Source organism: Camelus bactrianus, chromosome 33 (genome assembly GCF_048773025.1).
Source record: "Camelus bactrianus isolate YW-2024 breed Bactrian camel chromosome 33, ASM4877302v1, whole genome shotgun sequence".
NCBI classification, from domain to species: domain Eukaryota; kingdom Metazoa; phylum Chordata; class Mammalia; order Artiodactyla; family Camelidae; genus Camelus; species Camelus bactrianus.
The window spans coordinates 15,001,937-15,023,922 of NC_133571.1; the positions used below are offsets into that span (position 1 = coordinate 15,001,937).

The following is a 21,986-nucleotide window of genomic DNA, read 5'->3' on the forward strand; positions in this document are numbered from 1 at the left end:
AGCGTAAAACAGCCTTTGAAGTTACCCTCAAGCTCAGTTTACCTTGTGTTCTCTGTCCAGAACTCTGACCATTAGGGAACAGTCCCCAGTTCCTTGGAGGAATCTCAAAAGGTAGGCGTAGTATCTGTGGGGTCCTGGGGAAAACTGTTTTGATTGGTTTAAATGACCTCACTGGGAAGTCTCTTGGTTTGCTCTGGTGGCTGGTGCCCAGGAGTGCTTCCAAGGTCCTCGTTACTTTAATCATTGCTATCTGGGAAGTGCCCGCAGGTTGTCAAGGGGACATAAAGTGACACTGGACGTCTATGGGTTCTGCTGGGAGCGGAGCTGGTGAGAGAAGCAGCCCAGAAACGGGAGAGGTGCAGCCTCGCTGCAGTTTGTGCTCTGCATGTTTACCAGGCAGAAGTGAAAAATCCTGCTGGAACAGTTCTCCATTCTTGTGCTTCCACCTCCCTCACCCAGAGAATTGCTCCCCAGGCAAACTCACATCCCAGGGCTGCCAAACCATGCAAATCAGCGGGCCTGCTAGGCCATGGCTCAGAAGTGGGAAAGCAGAGGGCTGGAGCCAGCTCCTCCCGTCTACAGTAGGGCAAGGGTCCTTGCCAGGTGGCTTGGACTGCTGACCTGGTGCCCACCAGATGCCAGGGGAGGAGGGGCAGAGGTGGGAGTTGCTCTTGACCCCCAGGCGCCTCCAACAGGCTGATCCTTGGCCTTTCTCGTCAGGACCTCATTGGGTACTACGGCCATCCTGGCCTGAGGAGATTCTAAGCAGAATCCTGGGGCTCCCGCACAATTCAAGGTGCCTTTTACTCTCTTTCAGTCACTTAATCCCATTTACTATGGACTGGGATGTTGTCTTCATATTTATCCCAAATTCCTCTAACTGCAGCCTCAGCCTTTTACTTTGTCAGCAGCTCTTTGGTATAGATGAACAGTTCTGGGTACTGTGTGGGACCAGGGAGATGCTGGAGTTGGAGCATCGAAGCTGGGGCTTGAATGGAGTTCTCAGACATTGTCTGAGTTTAAATGATGCTTAACAGTGCAGTCATGCTTGAGTGGGAAGAATAGTGAGGTTGGAGACATGGGTTTTTTTCTTCCCCTATGGCTTATATATACACATGCCCATACTTTAAAACTACCTATCACTTAACCTTTTTGAGACTCAGTTTCCTCACCTGTAAAATGGGGTGAATAATAATGGCTCATCTTCCCAAAGGTAGAGAACATCCCCTGATGATCTCCTGAGGTCCCTCCCAGTCCCGTGAGCCCAAGCTCCAAGATACTTGCTTTCTTGCTTTATTGCTTGAAGCTTCTTGGCCCAGAGATTCCCAGGAGACCATGAGAAGGAACAGAGGCTTGGAGAGAACTTAGCTGATGTCCCTTCCAGCCTAACACAGATCTTACCCATTTGTCCCCAAGACACCCAAATAAAGGATTCTGAAGCTTCCTTTGTGAGCCCTTTCTGCTCCATCCCTTCCCTCTGTGTTCTTACCTCTTATCTGTAGGCAGAACAAACAGGACAGAGGGAAATGGTAAGAGTTTTTTTGTCTTCCCTGTGCCTCCGTCTGCAGATGCTGCAGACGGTGATCAGCTTCTGGGAGGGAAAAGCCCTGGTGCATTTCAATCAGCTGCATTGAATCCTAAAACTTCAGAGATAGAAGGGATTTTCAGTCCCCTGAGATCATCTGAGATCCCCGTCGTGATGTGATCAAATTGCCCCTCAATTCAAAAATCACTTAACATCCCTGAAATAAGCAAACTCTGCTTGAATATTCCTAGTGATGGGGAGCTCAGTTGATGTGAAATGGTAGGTCTCACTGCTGGACAATTCCACGTTTTACAAAATTCCTTCTTATACTGAGGTGAGGCCGGCTTCCCAACAGCCTCCTCCACTGGCTCTTGTTCTACTGTTTGGATCTGCAGGCTAAGCCTGCTTCACATCCATGCCAATGTTTGGGGAGGAAGGAAAAGTCCACTAACATTTACTTAAGCATTTACTATACGCCAAGCACTGTGACAAGTGTTTTCAAATGTTCCCTCATTGAACTGCCTTAAAATTTTTTATTTTGAAAAACTTCAGACATACAGAAAAGAGAGGAAACAGCTTAATAAACAGCCATATACCCATCACCTGGATTTAATAATTGTTAACATCTTGCCGTATTTGTTTCATCCATTTTAGGGGGAAAATATTTGATTTTTAACTTGTTTCCCCAGACACACACAAAAGTAGACCCTAAACCAATGAGCCCTCATATACTCATTACCTACTCCCAACAACCGTCAAATTTCTGCCACTCCTGTCACTGGAATATTTTCTTGTAAATTATAGAAATTATAACATTTCAATCCTAAATATGGCAGTATGCATCTCTAAAACATGAGACATTTCCCTTCTTAACCACAATTCTGTTATCACACTTAACAAAATGAATCTCATTTACTTCTCATGGTAATCCTAGAAAGAAGGTTTGATCTAAAGGCAAGTGTTCTCTTCTCTAGGCTAAACATCCTTCCTTCATTTGGTGTGACATCTAGGTCCCCTACCATCTTGGTCCTCATGCTCTATGGCCCAGTTCATCAGGGTCCCTTTTAAAAAATGGTACCCTGAACTGGGCGTGATGCTTTCAGCAGAGATCTGCAACGCTCTGCATGTCTGTTAACGCACAGGTTAGCAGCACCTTTTTAAGAAGCTACACCACACATACGCAGCACACTCTGGACAAAATTGAACTTCAGTCAGCTAAAATGCTCCCTTTTTTGTTTCTTTTTCACGTGAGATATCTAACACCAGCGCCCCCCCCATCTTTCCCCCACCACCCACAAGAAACTACAGTGTTTATTTCTAAATACTGTCTGCCAACAAACAGAAATGAGAGTCATTTTATGTTTTTGTTTTTCTTTTTTGGGGAGGGAGGTATATTATATTTCTTTAGAAGATTTAACCTCTTTGAAAATGTAAAATATAGAGTATAGTTTTTTTAATTGAAGTACAGTTAGTTACAATGTATCCATTCTGATGTACAGCACCTTACCCCAGTCATGCATATACATACATATATTCATTTTCAATTTTTTTTCATTAAAGGTTATTACAAGATACTGAACATAGTTCCCTGTGCTGTACAGAAGAAACTTTTTTTTAAGGGAGTATACATATTTTGATGGTCAAATATCTTAAATTGTGTATACCTGAATTTTTAATCACTGTCTGTATTCACTGAGATTATTTCTGTTGTTCTAGCTAAAGGTTGGCTACTGGTATTTTTGAAAAAACTCTTCATCATGTTCCACATTGTAGCACATAGTCTTTTTTTAAGCTTTATTGAGGTATTACTGATAAATAAAACTGCAAGATATTTACAGTGTACATCATGCGATTTGATATGTGCATATATTCTGAAAGAATTCCTACTGTCTAATTAATTAATATATCCATCACCTCTATATTTAGCTTTTTGTATGTGAGAGAGTACATTTAAGTTTTACTCTGTTAGCAAATTTTAATTATACAATACAGTGTTATCGGCTACAGTCACCGTGTTATATATTAGAGCCTCAGACCTTATTCATCTTATAGCTGAAAGTCTGTACCCTTCTGGTCAACTTTTCCCTATTTCTGCACCCCACCCCCACCCCCAGTTCTGGCAACCACATTACCACTCTCCGTTTCTATGAGTTTGTCTTTTTTTTTTTAAAGATTCCACAGATAAGTGATACCTTGTAGTATTTCTCTTTCTCTGTCTAGCTTATTTCACTTAGCATGATGCCCTCAAGGTCCATCCACATTGTCACAAATAGCAGGATTTCCTTCTTATGACTGAATAATATTCCAGTGTGTTTCTATCACTTTTTTTTTTTTTAATCCATTCATCTGTTGATGGACACAGGTTGGTTCCTTATCTTGGCTATAGTGACTGATGCTGCAGTGAACAGGGAAGTGAAGATAGCTTTTCGACATCCTGTTTTCATTTTCTTTGGATGTGTACGTAGAGTAGGATTGCCAGATCACATGCAGCAGATGGTCTTAAAGGTAGGGGATGCTTTTGTGCAATTTGACTACGTAAGTTGATCACCCAGTATGAAGAAGAAAAGTAGCTTTCTGGGTTAGAGTTATTTGTCAAAACAGACCTCCCTAATTTTAAAAAAATTCTTTTTTTCTTTTTTTTTTGTGGTAAAAAACATACAACATAAATTTTAAACATAAAACATACACTTTAAACAAAATTTGCCCCCTTAATCATTTCTAAGTGTAGAGTTCAGCCTCCCTTATCTTTTATTCATACAGTTGATTTTTTAACCTAAAGGCAGGGTTTACACTTATTCCTGTTACATTTTATCTTGTTGGTTTGGGGCTCCTACTAGAGTCAACCAAAATATTCTCTAAACCTGATTGCGTCATCTAGTTGCCTGGATTAATCTGCTCTGTTTAAAAGCACTTCCGAATTTGATCAGTATCTACCCTGTTTATTTGCTTAAACTGTTGATTAAAATCTAATGCTTGGTTTTCTCATTGTTGGACTCTGGATGCGGTGGGTTTATTGGGACAATTGTGTGAATATGAGAGTTGAGAATTCAGAGCTTTAGTCCAGATTTAGGGTCTGTGAGGCTGCGTGACCACCCCAAGGTGCTTTCCTCTGAGGTTGGGCTTCAGTGTCCTTCCAGGTCTAAAAATAATGCTCCTGCCCCATGTGTGTCTGTCCTGCTTTGTTTTTTGGGTTTGTTTGTTTGTTTGTTTTTTGGTTTTTTTTTTCCTGCAGATGGCTGCCATCTTCCAAAGAGGGAGACACAACTTGGAAATAGAATGTGTTCAGGTTTCTGTAGATGGTAGTGCCTGTGGTTTCTTAGATCTGAATAAAAGATTGGTTTTCACAGCAGTTCCTTAGTAATTTGGGTCAGTTAAACACATAGTCAGTCTGCTCCTACTAGGTGTTAAACACTGTTTTAGGCTTTTAGGGTACAAAAAGAAATAAGATATAATAACCCTGATCTCTGGGAGCTCACAATTTCATGAGGGAAACAGACACACAAAACACTGATTCTAAAATATGTGGTATATGCTGGAAGAGATATAAGTAAGATGTGCAAACACAGATGAGGAAATCCCCTTCTTGCTTTGGATAAGCTTCATGAGGATGTGACATTTGAGTTGGGTCTTAGAGGATGTGCTTACCTTCTAAGGGGTGGAAGGGCATTCCAGTCAGAGGGAACAGCATGTGCAAAATCCCTGACAAAGAGGCAGGCTCAGCCTGACTGAGGAGTGGCCAGGACATCTGGAGCCCAGTGCCCTGCTGGACAGTGTGTCCAGCTTACAGCTGAACTTTATCGTATTCCTGGAGTGTGGGTGGGATTGGAACTGTGACCTTATTTTGCCCTTGAGATGCCCCACACTCTGAAGCTTCCTGCTTTGACCAAGGTCACACAGCTTGGAAGTGATGGTGCTGGGACTTGAGCCCTAATCCTCCAACTACAAGTCCAGAACTGTTTCAAGGATGCCTGTTGGTCTTCCACACCATACCTTAAAGGGACAGAGGTTTCTGGTAAGAGTGGATCAGTATTTCCCACAATATAGTAATTGCATCCCTTCCCTTCTCTAGGAGAGAGGGTTGCCTTCCTCCCTGTTTCAGAGATGAATAAATTGAGTCCTAGGAATGGCTCGTCAGTCAACTCTCAACCTAGAGCATTAGGGCAGCAGCAGAACCCCTGTGAGCCTGATCTGGGTCCAGCGTTCCCAGGCACCACCTCCCTGTAGGCTGGGCAGGGAGAGGTGCCAGGTGGAACTAGTCCCGTGGACCATGGGAGAGAAGCAGGAAGAACAGCAGTAAAATGAGGGCTGAGACGGTTCCCCCCGGCCAGATCTGGAGAGAGAATCAACATTTCAACAGGAATGAGCTAATGCCTCTGTTAGACCATGTCACCGTGTCTCCACCTAGACCCCCAGGTGCTCTGAGCTCCTTCTCACGGGCCAAAGGCCATGGGGAAAGCCATGTCTCCTGAGAACACTCTGACCTGCTTAGCAGTGGAATCAGAATCAGAACTGAAATCACTCTGGGGGACCAAGCCCTTACTAAGTGTCCAGCGCTGAGCTAGTGCCACTCTCTGCTCTCCTGGGGTGTCATGGGGCTGGTCCCCCAGGGGAGGCCCTGGCCGGTCCAGGCGCCTCCAGGCCAGCCATGTGGTCAGCCTGGGACTCTAGGAAGATTGGACAGTGATACTGGTGCAGTGATACAGAGAACAGGGAACCCCAGCTTCAGGCTCCAGGTGCAGCAGGCGCTTCCTCATGCTGAGGGGCCTCTGGAGAAAGGCCACGGAAACACTCCTGGGCAAGAGAAATTGTCACTTTTGTTGACTGGTGAGTTTTAAACTTACTCTCTGAACACCTGCTTGTTCATGTTTGCATTTTGTGGCTCTCACAAACAACATTCTAAAGGCATCACAGAAATCAAAAGCAAAGACCTTTTTAAATTGTTCACAACCCTAAGGACCTTCAAGTCAGGCTGGTTTGGCCCCCAAGTGTTTCTCTTCCTTTCTGGGTCTTATTCAAGAGTCTCTTATCACCTCCTTCTGGAAACACCTTCTCTTGCCTCCCAGACACCATGCTTGCCCGGGCTTCATCCCTCTTGAGTAGCCACTCTTTCTCAGTCTCCTTTGCTGGCTCCTTCTTATCATTCCCAACCTTGACCTTCATCTTCTTCTTCATCTGGACTCGGTTCTTTTGTAAACTCATCAAGTCCTACATCCTTCAATACCACCTTTAGGCTGATAACTACCCACCCTGTACTTCCTCTCCTGAGTCCATACTCATTTCCTCTCCTCTCCTGAGATATTTAATTGGCATCTCACACTTCACACGTCCCCAAACATAGCTTTTGATTTTCTACCACCTGCTCGCTCCTCCCTGTGTCTCCGCCATCTTGGGGGATGTTGCCACCACTCTCTCTATGGAAAAAGTCCAACCTTAGGAATCATCCTTGATTCCGCTCCTTCCTGTGCACCCCACCTTCCATCCATCAGCTGGTCCTGTCGGCTATCAATTCAAAATGTATTCTAAATCCAGGTCCTTCTCACCCCCTCCAGGGCTGCCCTTCTAGCCTGGGCACTGCCCTGCCTCCCCTGACCCAGTCTGATAGCCCCCTGGTTGTGCTCCCTTCCCACCTCTCCCCTCTACAGCTGATCACTGCAGGTGTAAGCACGTAGGTCAAACTGTGTCACCCCTCTGCTCAGAGCCCTCTGATCACTTCCCAATATCCTTTGCATGAAAGCTGACATCTTCACCACAACCTGCCTGCCAGATCCACATCATCTGTCCCGGATACACCCATCCACTTCTCCCCCGCAGGGCCAGCCTCATTGCTGTTCCTCTGCAGGCAAGCCTGTTCTCGCCTCACTCAGGTCCAGATCCCGCTGTCTGGAACGAGCTTCCCCAGACCCTGCTTATGAACAGCCTCTGACACACTCTTACCTTGACCATGTAGCATTATTCCCCACAGTAACTGCCTCTAAATAAACTTACATATTTGTTGGGGGAGGGTATAGCTCAAGTGATAGAGCGCATGCTTAGCATGCATGAAGTCCTGGGTTCAATCCCCAGTACCTCCTCTAAAATAAGTAAGTAAATAAACCTAATTAAACCTTTATTATTATTACCTCCCCCCACAAAATAAAATTTAAGTTTAAAAAATATATACAAAATTACATATTTGTTTCTTATTCCTTTATGTCTCCTCAACCAGAAAAAAAAGCTCCATGTGGTCAGGGACTTCTGTCTGTCTTTTCCAATGTTGTATTTTCAGTGCCTCGAATACAGCCTGGTACAGAGAGTGTATTTAGCAAATCCTTGTGGAATGAATGAATTTGCTTTTTTGTTAAATTTTAAAATTATTCCTTATTAGGTCACCTTTACAATGTCATGAACAGACTTTTTTTTAAATATAAAAGCAGTTTTATATTTATCTTGTATTTCTATTATATTTCATTTTTTCTCATAAATTAATTTCATCGAAACAGCAAAAAGATCAGTTATTCACCTCTGACTGGGGTTATAAACTACAACCTTTCAACAGGAGCGGCCTCACCGTGCCACAGAGAAAGAGGCGTTAAGGGACCGATGGCGGTGGGGGGGGGGTTCCTTCTCAGGCAGTATTACGTCAAACTGCAGTATAGACAACTGATCTTACAGATCAGGATACCTCCTGAAGAGGCGTCACTTGTTTTAATAATACCTAAGTATTGGAAATACATTCATCGTATGAATTGGAGGAGGGAAAGGAAGAAGAAACAGCATTTCATGACAATCTGTTCCTGGTCTACAGCCACACCAAGCCTTAGCACTGTACAGAATTCTTAATCCATTAGCCAATGCTATTCAGAAATACTCCTTTAGTAGTCTTACATTGATATTGGGTAAAAATCACACACAACGCCCCAGCCTGGTGGTGTTGGGGTCTCCAGCTCGTGTTGGGGTCTGTATCACAAGTGTCTGAATCCTGGCTGTGCTGAAAATGCCCCTGAGGCAGCAGTTTCTTCTTCATGCTCAACCCAGACAGATGAAGACCCAAAATGCTAATATTTATTTTATCTTTAAGTCTACCCTCTAACACAACTATTTTCAATCTGTGGGCCCTTCCCATCTTTAGCTCCCCTCACCGATTACGTATTTAGTCTTAGTTCATCTCAAAATCAGGCTGCTCTTCAGAGATGACTTCCTGTCTCTCCAGTTTCCTCTTTCTCGGACACCCATAGCCCTCAGTCTCTCTTGTCACCTTGCTGGCCTAGCTGCTCTTAGGGATGCCTCACAACCAATGGTGCAGGCATGGGCCACACTTACCCATCGTCGTTTAGAACACAGCAGAGGGAGGGGGGCTTAAGTGAAAGCTCCAGAGGATTCTCTTGGATCCCATTCATTCATCCATCGGGCATTTCTTGAGCCTCCAACCCATGTTAGGAACTGTGGTGGCCACTGAGGATGCAACAATGGATTTCATCATTCTGGCTTTCAAGGAGATCATAGACTAGAGGGAGAGAGAATTGTGCAGACAAATAAGGAGTGACATGACATGTGCCATGTGGCTGGTAGAGAGGGTTTCAGGACCAGAGGGGAAGGGGACCAACTTTGTAAAAGGGAACAGTGCATGGAGGCCTGGAAACACAAGAATGTGTCATGTTTGGACATGAGCGAGCATTCCGTGAGGCTGGAGCACAGGGTACCTGGGAGGGAGGGAGGTGAGATCCTGAGAAGCAGAACACAAAGCAGCGAAGGTAGGCAGAAACCAAGTCACACAGGGAATTATATGTTGTACTGAGAAAGTTGGACTTCATTCCAAAGCTATTGAAAAACCAATGGAAAGCAGAAGAATTTTCTGATTGAAGGGTCTGAATTCATTCATATGTTCATGTATTCATTCATTCAACCAATATAATTTGAACTCCTATTATGTGCTAAGCTCCATGCTAGACTCTGGGTGTATGGTATTCAATATCATTTTCTTGACATTCTAGAGCCAATAATTCATGGAGCAGAAAGGAAGATTGTTTGGCAGCTCCACCCCTAAAGAGCTGTATGAATAGGAAACTTAATTATAGCAAAGAATGGAAGCAATTTCCCTCATAATAGGTATATGTTTAAACAAATTATGGTATATCCATAAGTGGAATATTATGTAGCCATTAAAAATGATATTTGCAAGCATAGGAGAAAGATTTATGATGCTCCTTAATTGTATAGGAGAAAGATTTATGATGTTCATTGAAAAAATGAGAATAAAAATCTATATAGAGTGGAATGAGGAAAAACAAGAATAAAAAAGACCATAAAATATACAAAAATATTAATTACAGCTACCTCTCCACAAATTGACTTTTTTTTTTTTTGCCACTTTATGCTTTTCTGTACCAAAGAGTTTTCTCTATTAAGCACACACTTACTTTTTCAACCCAACATTTATTATGAAAGGAAAAAGATGAGCAAAACAAAGAATGAAAGTTGAGAGGGGGATGGAAACAGGAGTGACACCTGTCTACTCTACCTGACATGGTTTAAGTGTCATCACCTCTGGAGGGCTGGGATAGCAGAAGGGCTTCTTGCCTTCGATAGTTACTTTAGGATCCGTGGCTGGTCATTCCTTGCTTTTCCATGAACGTGTGTGTCACAGCCTCTGTCTGAGGGAGCTCAGCAGAAGCACTCTGGGGCAGCAAGTTCTAATCCCAGTAGACACCGTGTGACCTTGGACAAGTCAGTCTCCCCTTTCCCTGGTTACCTACCTCCCTGAAGGAGATTTTCCAAGGACTCTTCCAGGCAGCAGGATAAGCAGGAAGAGTCTGGCCACAGGGCAGGAGGCAAGTGTTCTTTTTCAAAATAGAGATGAGCCCTTCCCAACATCCTATTTTCCTCGAACTTCAGTCTCACCCAATCCTGCCAGCTGCTAATGTTTTCTTTTTTTCATCTCTTCTAGGAAATGATCGAAACGGCCTAGATTTCAACAGGCAGGTAAGGACATTCAGAAGAAAGCCTTTATTCTATAGATTTGGGGGGTCACTTATATTACATCACATGTGGGGGACACAAAAAAGATTAAGGCAAATTTAAGGGTGCTTGTTCATAGACTCTTAGCTTTCAGGATTGGAAGGGGCCTTTCAAGGGCCTTTTCATCCAACCCCTCCTCCAACCCATAATCTGATGTTGGGGCCACCTCTTCACTATGCCCTCAGAAGAGAGCTGGTGACACAGCACCTATGCAGGACTAGCTGTATGTTGGGTGTGGTCCAGAGTCTAAGGCAACAGCTCTTTTCCCATCAAAGCTGAGCAGCCTCTTGGGCAAGTCTGTTTGCATGGACTGGCTGTGCATAAAGGAATTGATGGCGGTACAAAGGATGGAGGGTTGGGCTTCTCAGGGAACTCCTGATTTAAAAGAAAAAGAGAGAAGACAAAACAGGAGAAACAGAACAGAAAGAGCTCAGGAAGGAGGGCACAACCCAGGTCAGCGGGACAATGGAGACACAAGCTTGGTGCCTTTAAATGAAACCAGGTTGGGAGGTTCAAGTTAGCCGAGGAGGGTTAAGGCAGGGGAAGGTGGTGTTGGGTGGATTACAGGCTGGATGGATGTTGATGGGTAAAGAGAAGGGTGATGGAGGGAGACAAAAGTTAGGCTGGTGGGAAGACGGGGCAGTGAAGGCTAGGAAAGGATGTGACATTAGAAGCAGCCGGTGGGAGGATTTGGGGGAGAAGGAAGTCTTACCTGGAGACAAGCAAGAAGCAACAATGGGCCCTAGAGTGCAGCAGAGAGGTGAGAATTGGAAACAGAGTCAGAAGGCCTGGGTTTGGGTCCCGTTTCTGCCGGCCTGCAGGTGGGCACCCAGGACTTCTCAAGCCCCTGCGTTGACAGTGATGCCCTCACACTTCATAGCGAGGGAGACCAACCCACGTTTGCAGACCCCCAGGCTCTGTGCATGGTGCTTGGGCAGTTTATCTCATTTACTTCTTCTCGCTATACACCAAGCATGACTGTCCCCCTTATACAGGTCAGGAAATTGCCTCCCAGGCAGCGCCACCTTATTTGGCAACAGGTTTGAGATATTAAGTAATTTGCCGAAGGTCACACGATCAGTCACCCGGCAGAGCCAGGACTTGAACCCACATCTCTTTGGCTGCAGAGCTTCTGTTTCCCATGATGCCTTGCCGCACCCTCCTCTGCAATCTCTCAGCTCCCTCCCCCTGTCCCTAGGGAGAGGCCTGGGAGCCAGCTGCTGAATGTGACCTCACCGTGACTAACTAGGAGGGAACAGGAGGTGGAGGGCGTGGGGAGGGGAGGAAAGAGTGTTGTATCAGAGCAGCCTCGGTGTCTGATACAGTGAAGCAGGTGGCAGTCACAGGAGAGCCAAGGATGAGCCGCTGCCCTTGGGGATGCTCAGGTTGGAAGGCCCCAAGCCAGTGGGTGCAGTTGGGAACTGCAGTCAGGCTCTGGGTGATCTGCCATCCTGAGGTTGCAGGAACAAGGGAAGTTGGTTCATCAGGAAGTTTCATGCTGAACCTGTTCATTTCCTGGTCCCAGGAAAGCAGCCTGAGCCTGTTTGGGAGATAATTGTGAGACGACCCATGAGCCCAGAAGCTGGGCCACCCTCAGTCCCCAGGGAAGAGAAGACAGAGCTAAGAGGCAACAAGTTACGCCCAGATCCCTGGACAGGGAGTCAGAAGGCCTGTGTGCCAGTGCTGCTGTGACTCTACACAATCCTCTTCTCCTTTCTGGGCCTCAGTTTCCTTATGATAGCATGAAGATGTTTGCATGAGATCATCTCTAAGTCCCCTGCAGTGTGTATGGTACGGTCCCTTCAATTTTCTCATGCTGTGTTCTGTTTGGTTTGACTTCCACTTTCCTTTCATGTTTTTCTTTGAAGTGAAATGGGGATGAGTGTCCATTTCTTCACCCCGAGCTGTAGAGAGTGAGGAAGAATGTGTCACATGGAATCTTTCCAGCCTTTATGATCTTGTGTGATCCAGTGAAAGGACTCTTTGAAATTTAAGGGGCAGAGACAGAAGGACTCAGCAGGCTGGATCTGGGGCCAACCATTCACTCTTTGAATATTTAGTCATTCCTAAGAGCTGGATAGAACGTGTCATTTGTAAGAAGATAAATTGCAATGCATTCTGCAGGGAATTCTGTAAGAGACGTACGAGTACCAAGCTCTGGGATGCTGCCCGACAGTGTCACCAAAGAGATGTTGTCCAAAGTGGGTGACAATGGAAGAGTAGGGAGTTCGACTGGCAGAAACAGGCAGCAAGAATATTCCAGGCATGGGAGACACTGGAGTGAAGCTCACTGTTGTAAAAGGGAACTCTGGGAAGATCAGCACTGGATGTGATGTTGGAGATGAGGCCGGGTCAGATTACGTTGAACTTGGAATGGCCAGCGAAGAAGCCTGCATTTTATCCTGTGGGCAGTAGGGAGCCACTAGGCGTTTTCAAGCATAACCAATTTCATTTAATGGAAGAGCATTAGAAGGGGGTTTGGGTGAGGAGGGGAGGAAGAATGAATGAAGGACCGATACAGGCGAGGCCTGGTGGGATGCCATTGAGGTAGGAGGAAGTGGGTAATGCCAAGGAGAAGGGTTAAGCACACAAACGTAGAGCCAGACGGCCTGGGTTTGAATCCTGGTCTCAACACTACCTGGTGGCCCTTGGGCAAGTTCTTCAACGTCTATGCTCCTTAATCTCCTCACTTGTAAGGTGGAGAGAATAATGGTCCATCTCTCACAGGGCTGTTGTGAGTGTGTGTGTATGTGTGTGCACGCACGCGCACACATGTACCTCTAAGACAATGTCGAGGACCTGCATACTGTAGAGGCATTTGCTGTTATGACTCCTATGTTGCCATTATTATTCCTATGTCAGAAGGCATGGAGAGACTCAGATTCAAGGGATATTTCTGGTATAAGATCAGAAGGATTTTGGCAACAGGTTGGTGTGGACAGGAAGACAGGGAAAGGTCAGGCATGATTCGTAAGTTTCTAGCTTGGATGCTGAGCATTAGTGGGACTGCAGCCAGAGATCAAGAGGACATGAGGTGGAGCCAGTTTGTCCAGACGATGGGAGGAGGAGGAAGGACAGATAATGGGCTATAGATGCTCAATATACGATAAGAAATTCGCATCTAGAGCCCAGCAGACAGGTCAGGACTCAAACTGAGAAGTCACTGTCAAATAGTGTTAACTGAAGTGATGGGAGGTCAGGAGATCACGCAGGGAGGCTGTGCAGACTGGGGATGAGAACCCAGGGTGGACCTGGAGGAGAAGGAACATGGGAGAGACAGCCTGGGGAGCGGGTACCCATAGGTGAGACTAAGAATGAGCAGTTAAAGGGACAGGAGGAGAACCACACCCACAGAGGAGAGATTTTCATGAAGGTGAGGATAGCAGACAGCATCAGAGCAGGCAGAGCCCACACTGCGGAGCCCACGCTGAAAGCGGTCACGGTTTGGCAGTGCCGTGAGCAGTGATGGCCTCACGGTAGCATCTCTAGTGTCCATGGTGAGAGCAAATGCAGTTGAGGGGTGAGGAGAGGTTAAGAATTGATGGACTTTTTAATGATGGCCATTCTGACTGGTGTGAGGTGATAACTCACTGTAGTTTTGATTTGCATTTCTCTGATAATTTAGCAATAGTGAGCATTTTTTCATGTGCCTCTTGGCCATTTGTGTGTCTTCACTGGAGAATTGCTTGTTTAGGTCTTCTGCCCATTTTTGGATTGGGTTGTTTGTTTTTTTTGTTATTAAGTTGTATGAGCTGTTTATATATTCTGGAAGTTAAACCTTCGTTAGTCACATCATTTTGCAAATATTTCTCTTCGGTAAAAAAAAAATTTTAATTAAAAAAAAAAGGAATAATGTAGACAAGGACTTGAGAACTTGATGATAAAGGGATGGAGATGTTGGCCTAATATGGAGACAGTGTAAGAAAAAGGTTTGGGGGGATGAGGGATCCTGGTGGGATGCGGGCCTGGGGAGAGGTAGGAGATGCTGTATAGGAGACAGAAGAGAGAGTACAGGGGTGGAGAGGTTAGCCTAGAAGAGAAGAAGGGCTCTTCTGAGAGGCAGGGAGGGCTGAGTGCCCTGTCAGCGAGGTCAGGAACCCCAGGGACAGCCTCCTGGTCACAGAGTTTCTCTGTTTCCATCTCCTGCTCTTTGGACCAACAGCTAACTTCAGAAGAACATTAGAAAGTAGAATTGGCTTAAAGGGGCTTGGAGAGCCCACAATGACAGATGCACAGCTGGGCAACCGCACCCTGCTCTGTCCTGGTGACTTCTGGGCCCTTTGTCACCCAGGGCCGTGGGTGTCCACCAGACACATCAGAGCAATGTCTCCATCTATGCTATTAAATTCTGTGTTGCTAGAAGCCTTCAGAAAAGTTCTCTGAGGCCAGTAGAGAGTCTGGGGCAGGCTAACAGGTGTCTTTGTCCCTGAGCTTCCTGCCCGCAAAGCTGAGAGCCAGTGGCCTGGGATGCTGTCTCTGCCCCAGACCTAGCAGTGTTCTTAGCTCACCTGCCCCCACGACACATGGCTCTCCTGTACCTCTCTCGGGACACCCATATCATCCACTTCAGAGCAGTGGCTCCACTTGCCCCCATAGAGCATTTAATTTTGAATCAAATGGAGTTTTCCTTCCTCGTTTTCTTGCCTACGAACTACTTTTTTCTCTGGTCGCTCCCAGCATGCATTGATTGTAGCGTTTAATCAGGTCAATGGGGCATCTTCTCTAAAGTCAATGAAATGCAGTCTAAGTAAAGGTCTCTAAGGATTCTGAATGATGGAGAGGCTTATTCAGGGAGACCCATGATGGAGTCACAGGGGAGGCAGGACCAGACTCTCAAGCCACCAAGTGAGGGTCTGCAGTGATGGCAGAGTGAGCCCCTCCCCCAGGCGCCCAGGGAGCAGCCTGAGAGCCATCACCTCAGGAGCTGAGCGCCAGAGGGCGGGAACTAGTTGATGCATTTGACCATTTAGTTCGACAACCTGTGCTTGGCTGGGTAGTGACAAGCCAGAACATGGTCCCTGCCCACAGGAGCTCCCAGCTGGTGGGAAAATGCAGCAGAGGCAGCGGAGGAGAGGGAGCACTCCCGCACTGTAGTAATGTCCATGGGGCTGGTTCAGGGAGTCTAACGAAGCTGGGCAGATGGATAGAGCCAGGGTTAGTGGATGCAGGAAGCCTAAGGGAGAAAGGCCCCGTGAAAGACCGTAGAGGGTGAGAATTAAGATTGGCGAAACTCTCAGTCCTCAGCTTCAAGATCCAGCTTCTGGTCCTACACTTCCAGGTGGAGGCAGGATTACTGGGGGTGGACCAGCAGACTAAGAGAAGAGGTTGACGAGTCAGCAAACCACATTTTGCTCAGCGCTAAGCAGTGGGGTTGGGTTTTGGAATGTTGGTATGTAACACCCCTCTGTTTTTCCCCCTCCAAGGTACCAAAGCAATTTAAAAAAAAATAGATACAGGAGCCTGACAGCTAGAGCTGCAGTGGGGACATGGTTTTGATGTGTAGCCACAATGGACTTTCAAAGACCTTGCTCCAGAATTAAATACATCCACCCCGGCACAGGTAGCTGGTGGAGAACAGACCTTAAAGTACCCTCCTAGCCAATAGGCAGGTCCCAGAAGGGGCCAGATCACACACACCCACTTCTCAGCCTTATCAGATCTTGTGTCCCTTGTAACAAGGATTCTGTAAAGCCCCCTTAATATTCTAGAATGAAATTTATAGAAACCATATTTGAAAATTGGTAAGATACTCTAATTTGAATAACAGGAGAATGAAAAATGATTTCAAATTTAATAATATGTATTTCACAAGTAAATCCTTGGGCGCACTCCCCTGGAGGGTTTCATGAGATCATAGGGTGCTTGCACCTATATGAATGTGACGCACACAGGTATAGTATACTATATTGGCAGCTCAAAACCATGATTTTCCAAAATGTTAAACAACTCTTGGTAAACTTCCAAACAAAATAAAATATAATCTTTCCTCAGTTTACACAGAAAATGGCATCCTTGGAAAAAGTCAGTGCATATTATTAAAAGAGTGCGAAAGATGCTGCCTGCATAAGGACTGGCATTGGGTCCTAGGCGCATGTGACTGTAGGCAGGCTATTTACTGATACAAATGTCCGGTGGGCACTTGAGAGTTGTACGGGACACGAACAAGGGTCTCTTGTTTGGTACTGTCTCCTGCCCTCTGCCTGGTAAATGCAAATAGAACCTCCTAATTATTGACATGGAAGAAACACCCCACAGATTTCAGAGAACGACTTCCAGGTTTGCTGTCCCCCCTCCTGAGGACAATTGACCTAGACCTTCCGGGGACATAGGTCACTTCTACCAGGAGGCAAAGGGTGAGAGGATCCTTCCACTCAGAAAGACAAGGCTGTGGGAAATGGAGGTCCCCTGGCACTGGGAAAAAGCACCCCCATATGACACACACAGACCTGCCTTCAGAGAACTTACTTGCTACCCAACAGAGAGACAGGTGTGAAAAATTCCTTAAAATGTCAGAACAAGGGCTATGCACTGCCTCAGGAGGGAGTAATCTGGGCTTATTGAATGACTAGGTAAACGTGGAGCAGAATTTTCAGGCAGGAGATGACTGGTGAGATAAAAATGATTCCTTTCTCCAAAGTGATCTCCCCATTGTAGTCAAGATAATATAGCAATAGTAATATTTATCGGATCCTGCCTGTGTGCGGGCCCTGTGTGCAATATGCTTATTATTTACTGTTCCATTTAATACTTAGAGCAGCCCTGTGGGGGAGCTGGGATCATTCCAATTCTATAGATGAGGAAACTGAGGCACTGCGGGCTTAAGGAATTTTCCCACAATCGCTCCGTGCAGAAGTGGGGAATTTAAAGCCAGCCCCCGTGGTTCTCCCACTCCTTGGCACTGCTCATCTTGGACGAGATGGTTCCAAGGAGTGGTTGAGCCCATTGCCCGTATTGGATCAACCTCTCTGCGTCTCACATTCCTCATCCGAAGATGAGAACCGTCCTAGTGCCTACTTTCCAGGCGTGTTGTAAGGTTTAATTACAGTGAAGATCTATAACTTAGAACAGGCTCTGACATACAGTAATCGACCAGTAAGTATTAGCTGCCATTACTGTCTGGTGTATGAGGACCCATCATTTTCTCCTCCCCTTCTCTTCCTGGATGGTTGCTACACTGGGCTTGCACAGTTTACGTGGGCTGTGGATGCTACTAGAAAGGTGGTTTTGTTCTGAGATCTATGATCTCTCAATCTACGCCTCCCCACCCACCCCAAGCTTGGGTGGGAAGCAACTGGTGAGCATCTTTGCTTTTAAAGAGGTGGGAAGTTGTCCTCCTTTGCCAGCCATGCTCAGTTCTTTGGCCCGAGGCTCAGATGTCAATTGTCTCCTGTGTATGGCCTGGACAGCAGCCCCAGTAATGGATGGACCGAACCTTGTTGAGAGCAGGACTGTGAGAAGCAGCTAGGAATGGGAGCAGCTGGGGCTTCTCGGGGCTTCTTCCTATCCCTAGAACACCCTGGTTTATCCAACTGCCCTCCACACCAACACAAAGCCCCTCGGGGCATGGGGTGTGGGCCTAGCACACACAGGCTCCAATACAGACGGAAGCCCGGGGGTGCCTCTGGAATGGGAGTGGAGACCGAACGTTCCTCTCCGCTCAGGTGTGGGTAGAGAGCAGTGAGGACACAAGAGGAAGAGGAAAGCTTCAGAACCGCTCCCTGATTCTGCAGGGATCCAAAAGTGGGTTTTCTTTGGAGATTTTAGTGAGTTGCCTTTGGTGGATATAGACTCTGGTGAGACTAAAATCAGAGCCAGCTCTCCCCCATCTCATGCAGGAGTCTCTTTGGAGCAGGGGTCTTTAAAACGAAACTGGATTTGGCCCCAGTGACAGAAGTTAATACCATTTATTCAGCCCTGAGTTTAAAGGCACTGGGCCACACCCTTCACATTCAGTATCTCATTTAAACCTTACAGCAACCTGGAGGAGTAGCTTTTGGAATCCCCATTTTACAGATGAGGAAACTAAGTCTCAGAAAGGTCAAGGGACTTGCTTGGAACCAGGATTCAAACCAAGGATGATGGGGTGTGCCAGGCACTTTACATAGAGTCATGTCTTATTTGATATTACTTAATCTTTATGGCAGCCCGGTGAGGTAAGCATTGTTATTCCCATTTTACAGCTGGAGAGAATGTAGCTCAGAGAGGCTAAGTAATCTAGCCGAGGTGGAGCTCCTCTATACAACAGGCCTGTCTGACTCTACACTGTCACAGGCTGCTTTTGAGAGAGACAGAGAGATCCTGCAAATCAATGTGACCACAAATTGCCCGGAACCCCTCACTGACATCTGCACGGTACTTTTCCACAGGTCCCGAGCCCTCTCACTCACAGTGACTCCCGCAGACCTCTCACGGCTGGGGCCTGTCAGCTTGCATGGTAGAGATGCTATCTGCAGGCTCGGGGAAGGCTGCCAGGGAAAGGGTGGGGTGAAGCAGGGCTCCCACCCAGAGGGTTCCCCTCGCCCCGGGAGGAGAAGCGCCTCCCTGGGCCTGTGCGTGAGAAGAATGCAGGGAGGAGAGGAGTGTTTGCATATGTGTGTACCTGCAGGGCAGGGGTGGGACCTGGCTTTCTCTTTGCCCCCAGTCAGAGGGCTGTCCAGGCAGCTCCAGGAACCAGGAGAGTCTCCTTCTCTCAGAATCACAGCTGCAGCGGAAAATCAGCTTTTCCACCTCAAACTTCCCTCCCCTAGTCCAGGCTTTGGAGGCTGCTCTCAGAGCCCAGGAGCTGCTTCTAAGTCCCTGCTCAGTTCCCTCCCGGGCCACATCCCACTTCACGTCCCCCTCTGCTCCACAACAGACAGGCGACCCTGTTAAGCCAATAGGTTTCAGCTCTCACAACAGCTGTGTAGAGCGAGTGTTGTCATCCTCATTTGACCGGGGAACAGAGGCTCAGCATGAGAAAGTGATTTCAACTGAGTGGCAGAGCTGGGGTTTATTCAGTTTACCTTTATTCAGTGCCTACTTGATGACGGGCACTGTGTCCAGCACTCCCTCGTCTGTCGTCTCCAAATCCAGATTGTTCCACTAAGCGGCTGTCCCCATCACCCCTGGGCCTCTGTGTTCAGATGCAGTGTCAACAGTCCCCTCTGTCTTCCCCGCAGGCCGCTAGAATCCCCTTGGTCCCAACTGCCTGGTTCACATCCTGTTTTGTTTTTCTTTCTTGGCAGCCCCTCCCCTGCGTTGGCATCTTTTAACATTTTCTCCGCAGACATTGCTGGCGAGGACCACTGCAGGGTGTCTGGTTTTAGGCTTGGAGGACGGTGTAGTGCTCAGAGGTCCGGCTCTGGGGTCACGCAGACCTTGGATTTGAATCTCAGCTCTGCCAACAGGAGCTGTGAAACCTGGTTTCTCACCCTCCCCAAGCCTCAGTTGCTGCCTCTGTAAAATGGAGGGAAATAGTAACACCAACCTAATAGTAATATTAGGAGGAGTAAATAATTAGGAGTCAGTGAGAACTTGAGTGTAGACCCTCTGGGACACAGTAAACGCTCAATAAACTGGGCTACAGTTGCTGTTGCCGCAGTGTTGGTTCCAGCTGTCCTGTTTCACATCAGCCTGGCTCCAGGTTGCCCTTCCTGTTAGCTCTGCCCTTGGGAGGCCCTGGAGGCGTGAGCGTCACCTTTTTCCAGGTGGCAGTTCTGCTCAGACTCCCTCCAACTGCTGGCCTTCCTCTGAATGCTCTTCCCTGTGCCCTTGAACCTGACCCAGCCCATTACCAGAGGAATAATAAGTATACCAGGTGCCAGGTAAACACAGGCATGCCTCACCATACCTAAAAGGGTGGTTCCCGACACCGCGTACACAAGTTAAAGCTTTATAAACGAAATCTTAACTTTTCTTCACTGAGAGACTGCTATTTAAAGAAATATTAACTGAATGTTTTCAGACAACAACGAATGCCCTTTTAGGTCAGTTGGAGTCAAATATCACAGGGTTTGCTTAAAGTGAGTTATATATTAATTTGACTTTTCCCCTGATGATGTCTTCTCAAAGAAAGTGGGTGATCCTAGCAGGGAAATTCTTAAACTTTACCCCCATCACTGTGGATGGATTCATCTGAGGGCTTGGAAATGGGTTTTGAAGGCCATTCAGGCAGCTGGTAAACTGAGGCCCAGAAACATCTGGACACTCAGACCCTGGGGGTAATGTTGATTCCTGCAGGGGCCAGTGGCGGAGTGCTTCCGTGCGCCTATCCCTGGGCTGCAACCCCTGCTTTGGGAACCAGTATTCTGTGTTCCTTTGACTCTCACATGGATGACTTGACTCCCAGAGGTTAATATTTGCTCTTTCCCTTCCTCACCAAGAGGAATGGCCGCTAGGGTAAGAGCCCCCAGGCCAGAAAGGGTTAACACCACTGGGAGAGGGAGATAGTGCAGCTGCGCAGAGACAAGGAGTCCCTTCCTCTCAGAAGTGAACCAGAACCAACTTCCTTTCTGAGGATTTGGTGCTTTCCCTTACTCTTGGCCTGGTGGCACAGAGGACAGCTTCCTGGCTAGCAGGGCACTCCCCCAAGCCTGGCCTTGCCTGAGGCCTGGGAGCTATGGACAGTTTTCTGGCATAAAGCAGGGTGGGGAGCAGCAGGAGCTGGCTTTCGGGACTTTGCCCAGGATCTAGCCACTCAGCAGGGTCCCGGCATTCTCAGGGCAGGCTGCCCCTTCCTGCGTGGGGAGGGCCCTGAAGGAACAAGATTAGGGGAGTCCAACCTCACTGGAGGCCTCCATCCAGGCCCCTTCCTTCCCAGGTCCTAAGCACTTCCAAGTACTGCCCAGGTGCCTGTAAGAAGCAATGGAAATCCTCTTTGAAATGATGGAAGTGTCCTAAAGGTAGGGAGGAGCAGAGGAAGAGGGAGGCATCTCCGCTCCACATTGACTGAGCCCTGACACTGGCCCCTACCTGCACCCTCCCTCCCCATCACCTGCCAGGCTCTCATTCATCTTTCCAAACTCAGCTCAAATGTCCTGTGTTCCAGGTAGCCCTCTAGGACCATTTCCTCTGCCTCCTATATCTGTGTGGGTCTGCCCCTCCTCCACCAGACTGAGAAATATTTAAGGAAAGGATCTATATTGTATTGATTACAGTAGAGCAGTGCCTGGCGCAGAGCAGACATTTGCTAAGTGTTTCCTAAGTAAATGGATTGATGGACAGTTGGAGTGAACCTGTCTGCCCACCCCTCCATCCTGGGTACCGTGAACCCCCATCTCTGCCTTCAGGACCTTCTGCTCTTCATTCTCCTCTGCTCCCTCTCGCCTTTCTCCCAGCCAGTGGGCCACAAAAACTCACCTCTTTTCCCAGGAAGGTGAGCTTGTTGGGTGTCAGTGTGCAGTGGGTTCCATCCAGTCGTCTCTGGTAAATATTTTCCAACTCTGCCACTTGCTGGCTGGGCCCCGGGGACCTGTTGGCCGAGGCATCT

The 21,986-nt window shown here is 47.1% G+C and overlaps 1 protein-coding gene across 5 annotated transcripts in view; it reads left to right on the forward strand.

Annotated features, from left to right (window-relative positions):
- The window catches only part of POU2F3 (POU class 2 homeobox 3), a 76,093-nt gene that overhangs the window by 18,199 nt on the left and 35,908 nt on the right, over positions 1-21,986 (forward strand). For all 5 annotated transcript variants that reach the window (XM_074356886.1, XM_074356888.1, XM_010953395.3 and 2 more), the window contains exon 3: positions 10,449-10,483. In XM_074356886.1, coding sequence (XP_074212987.1) covers positions 10,449-10,483 — 35 coding nt within the window. The remainder of the gene's footprint in view (positions 1-10,448; positions 10,484-21,986) is intronic.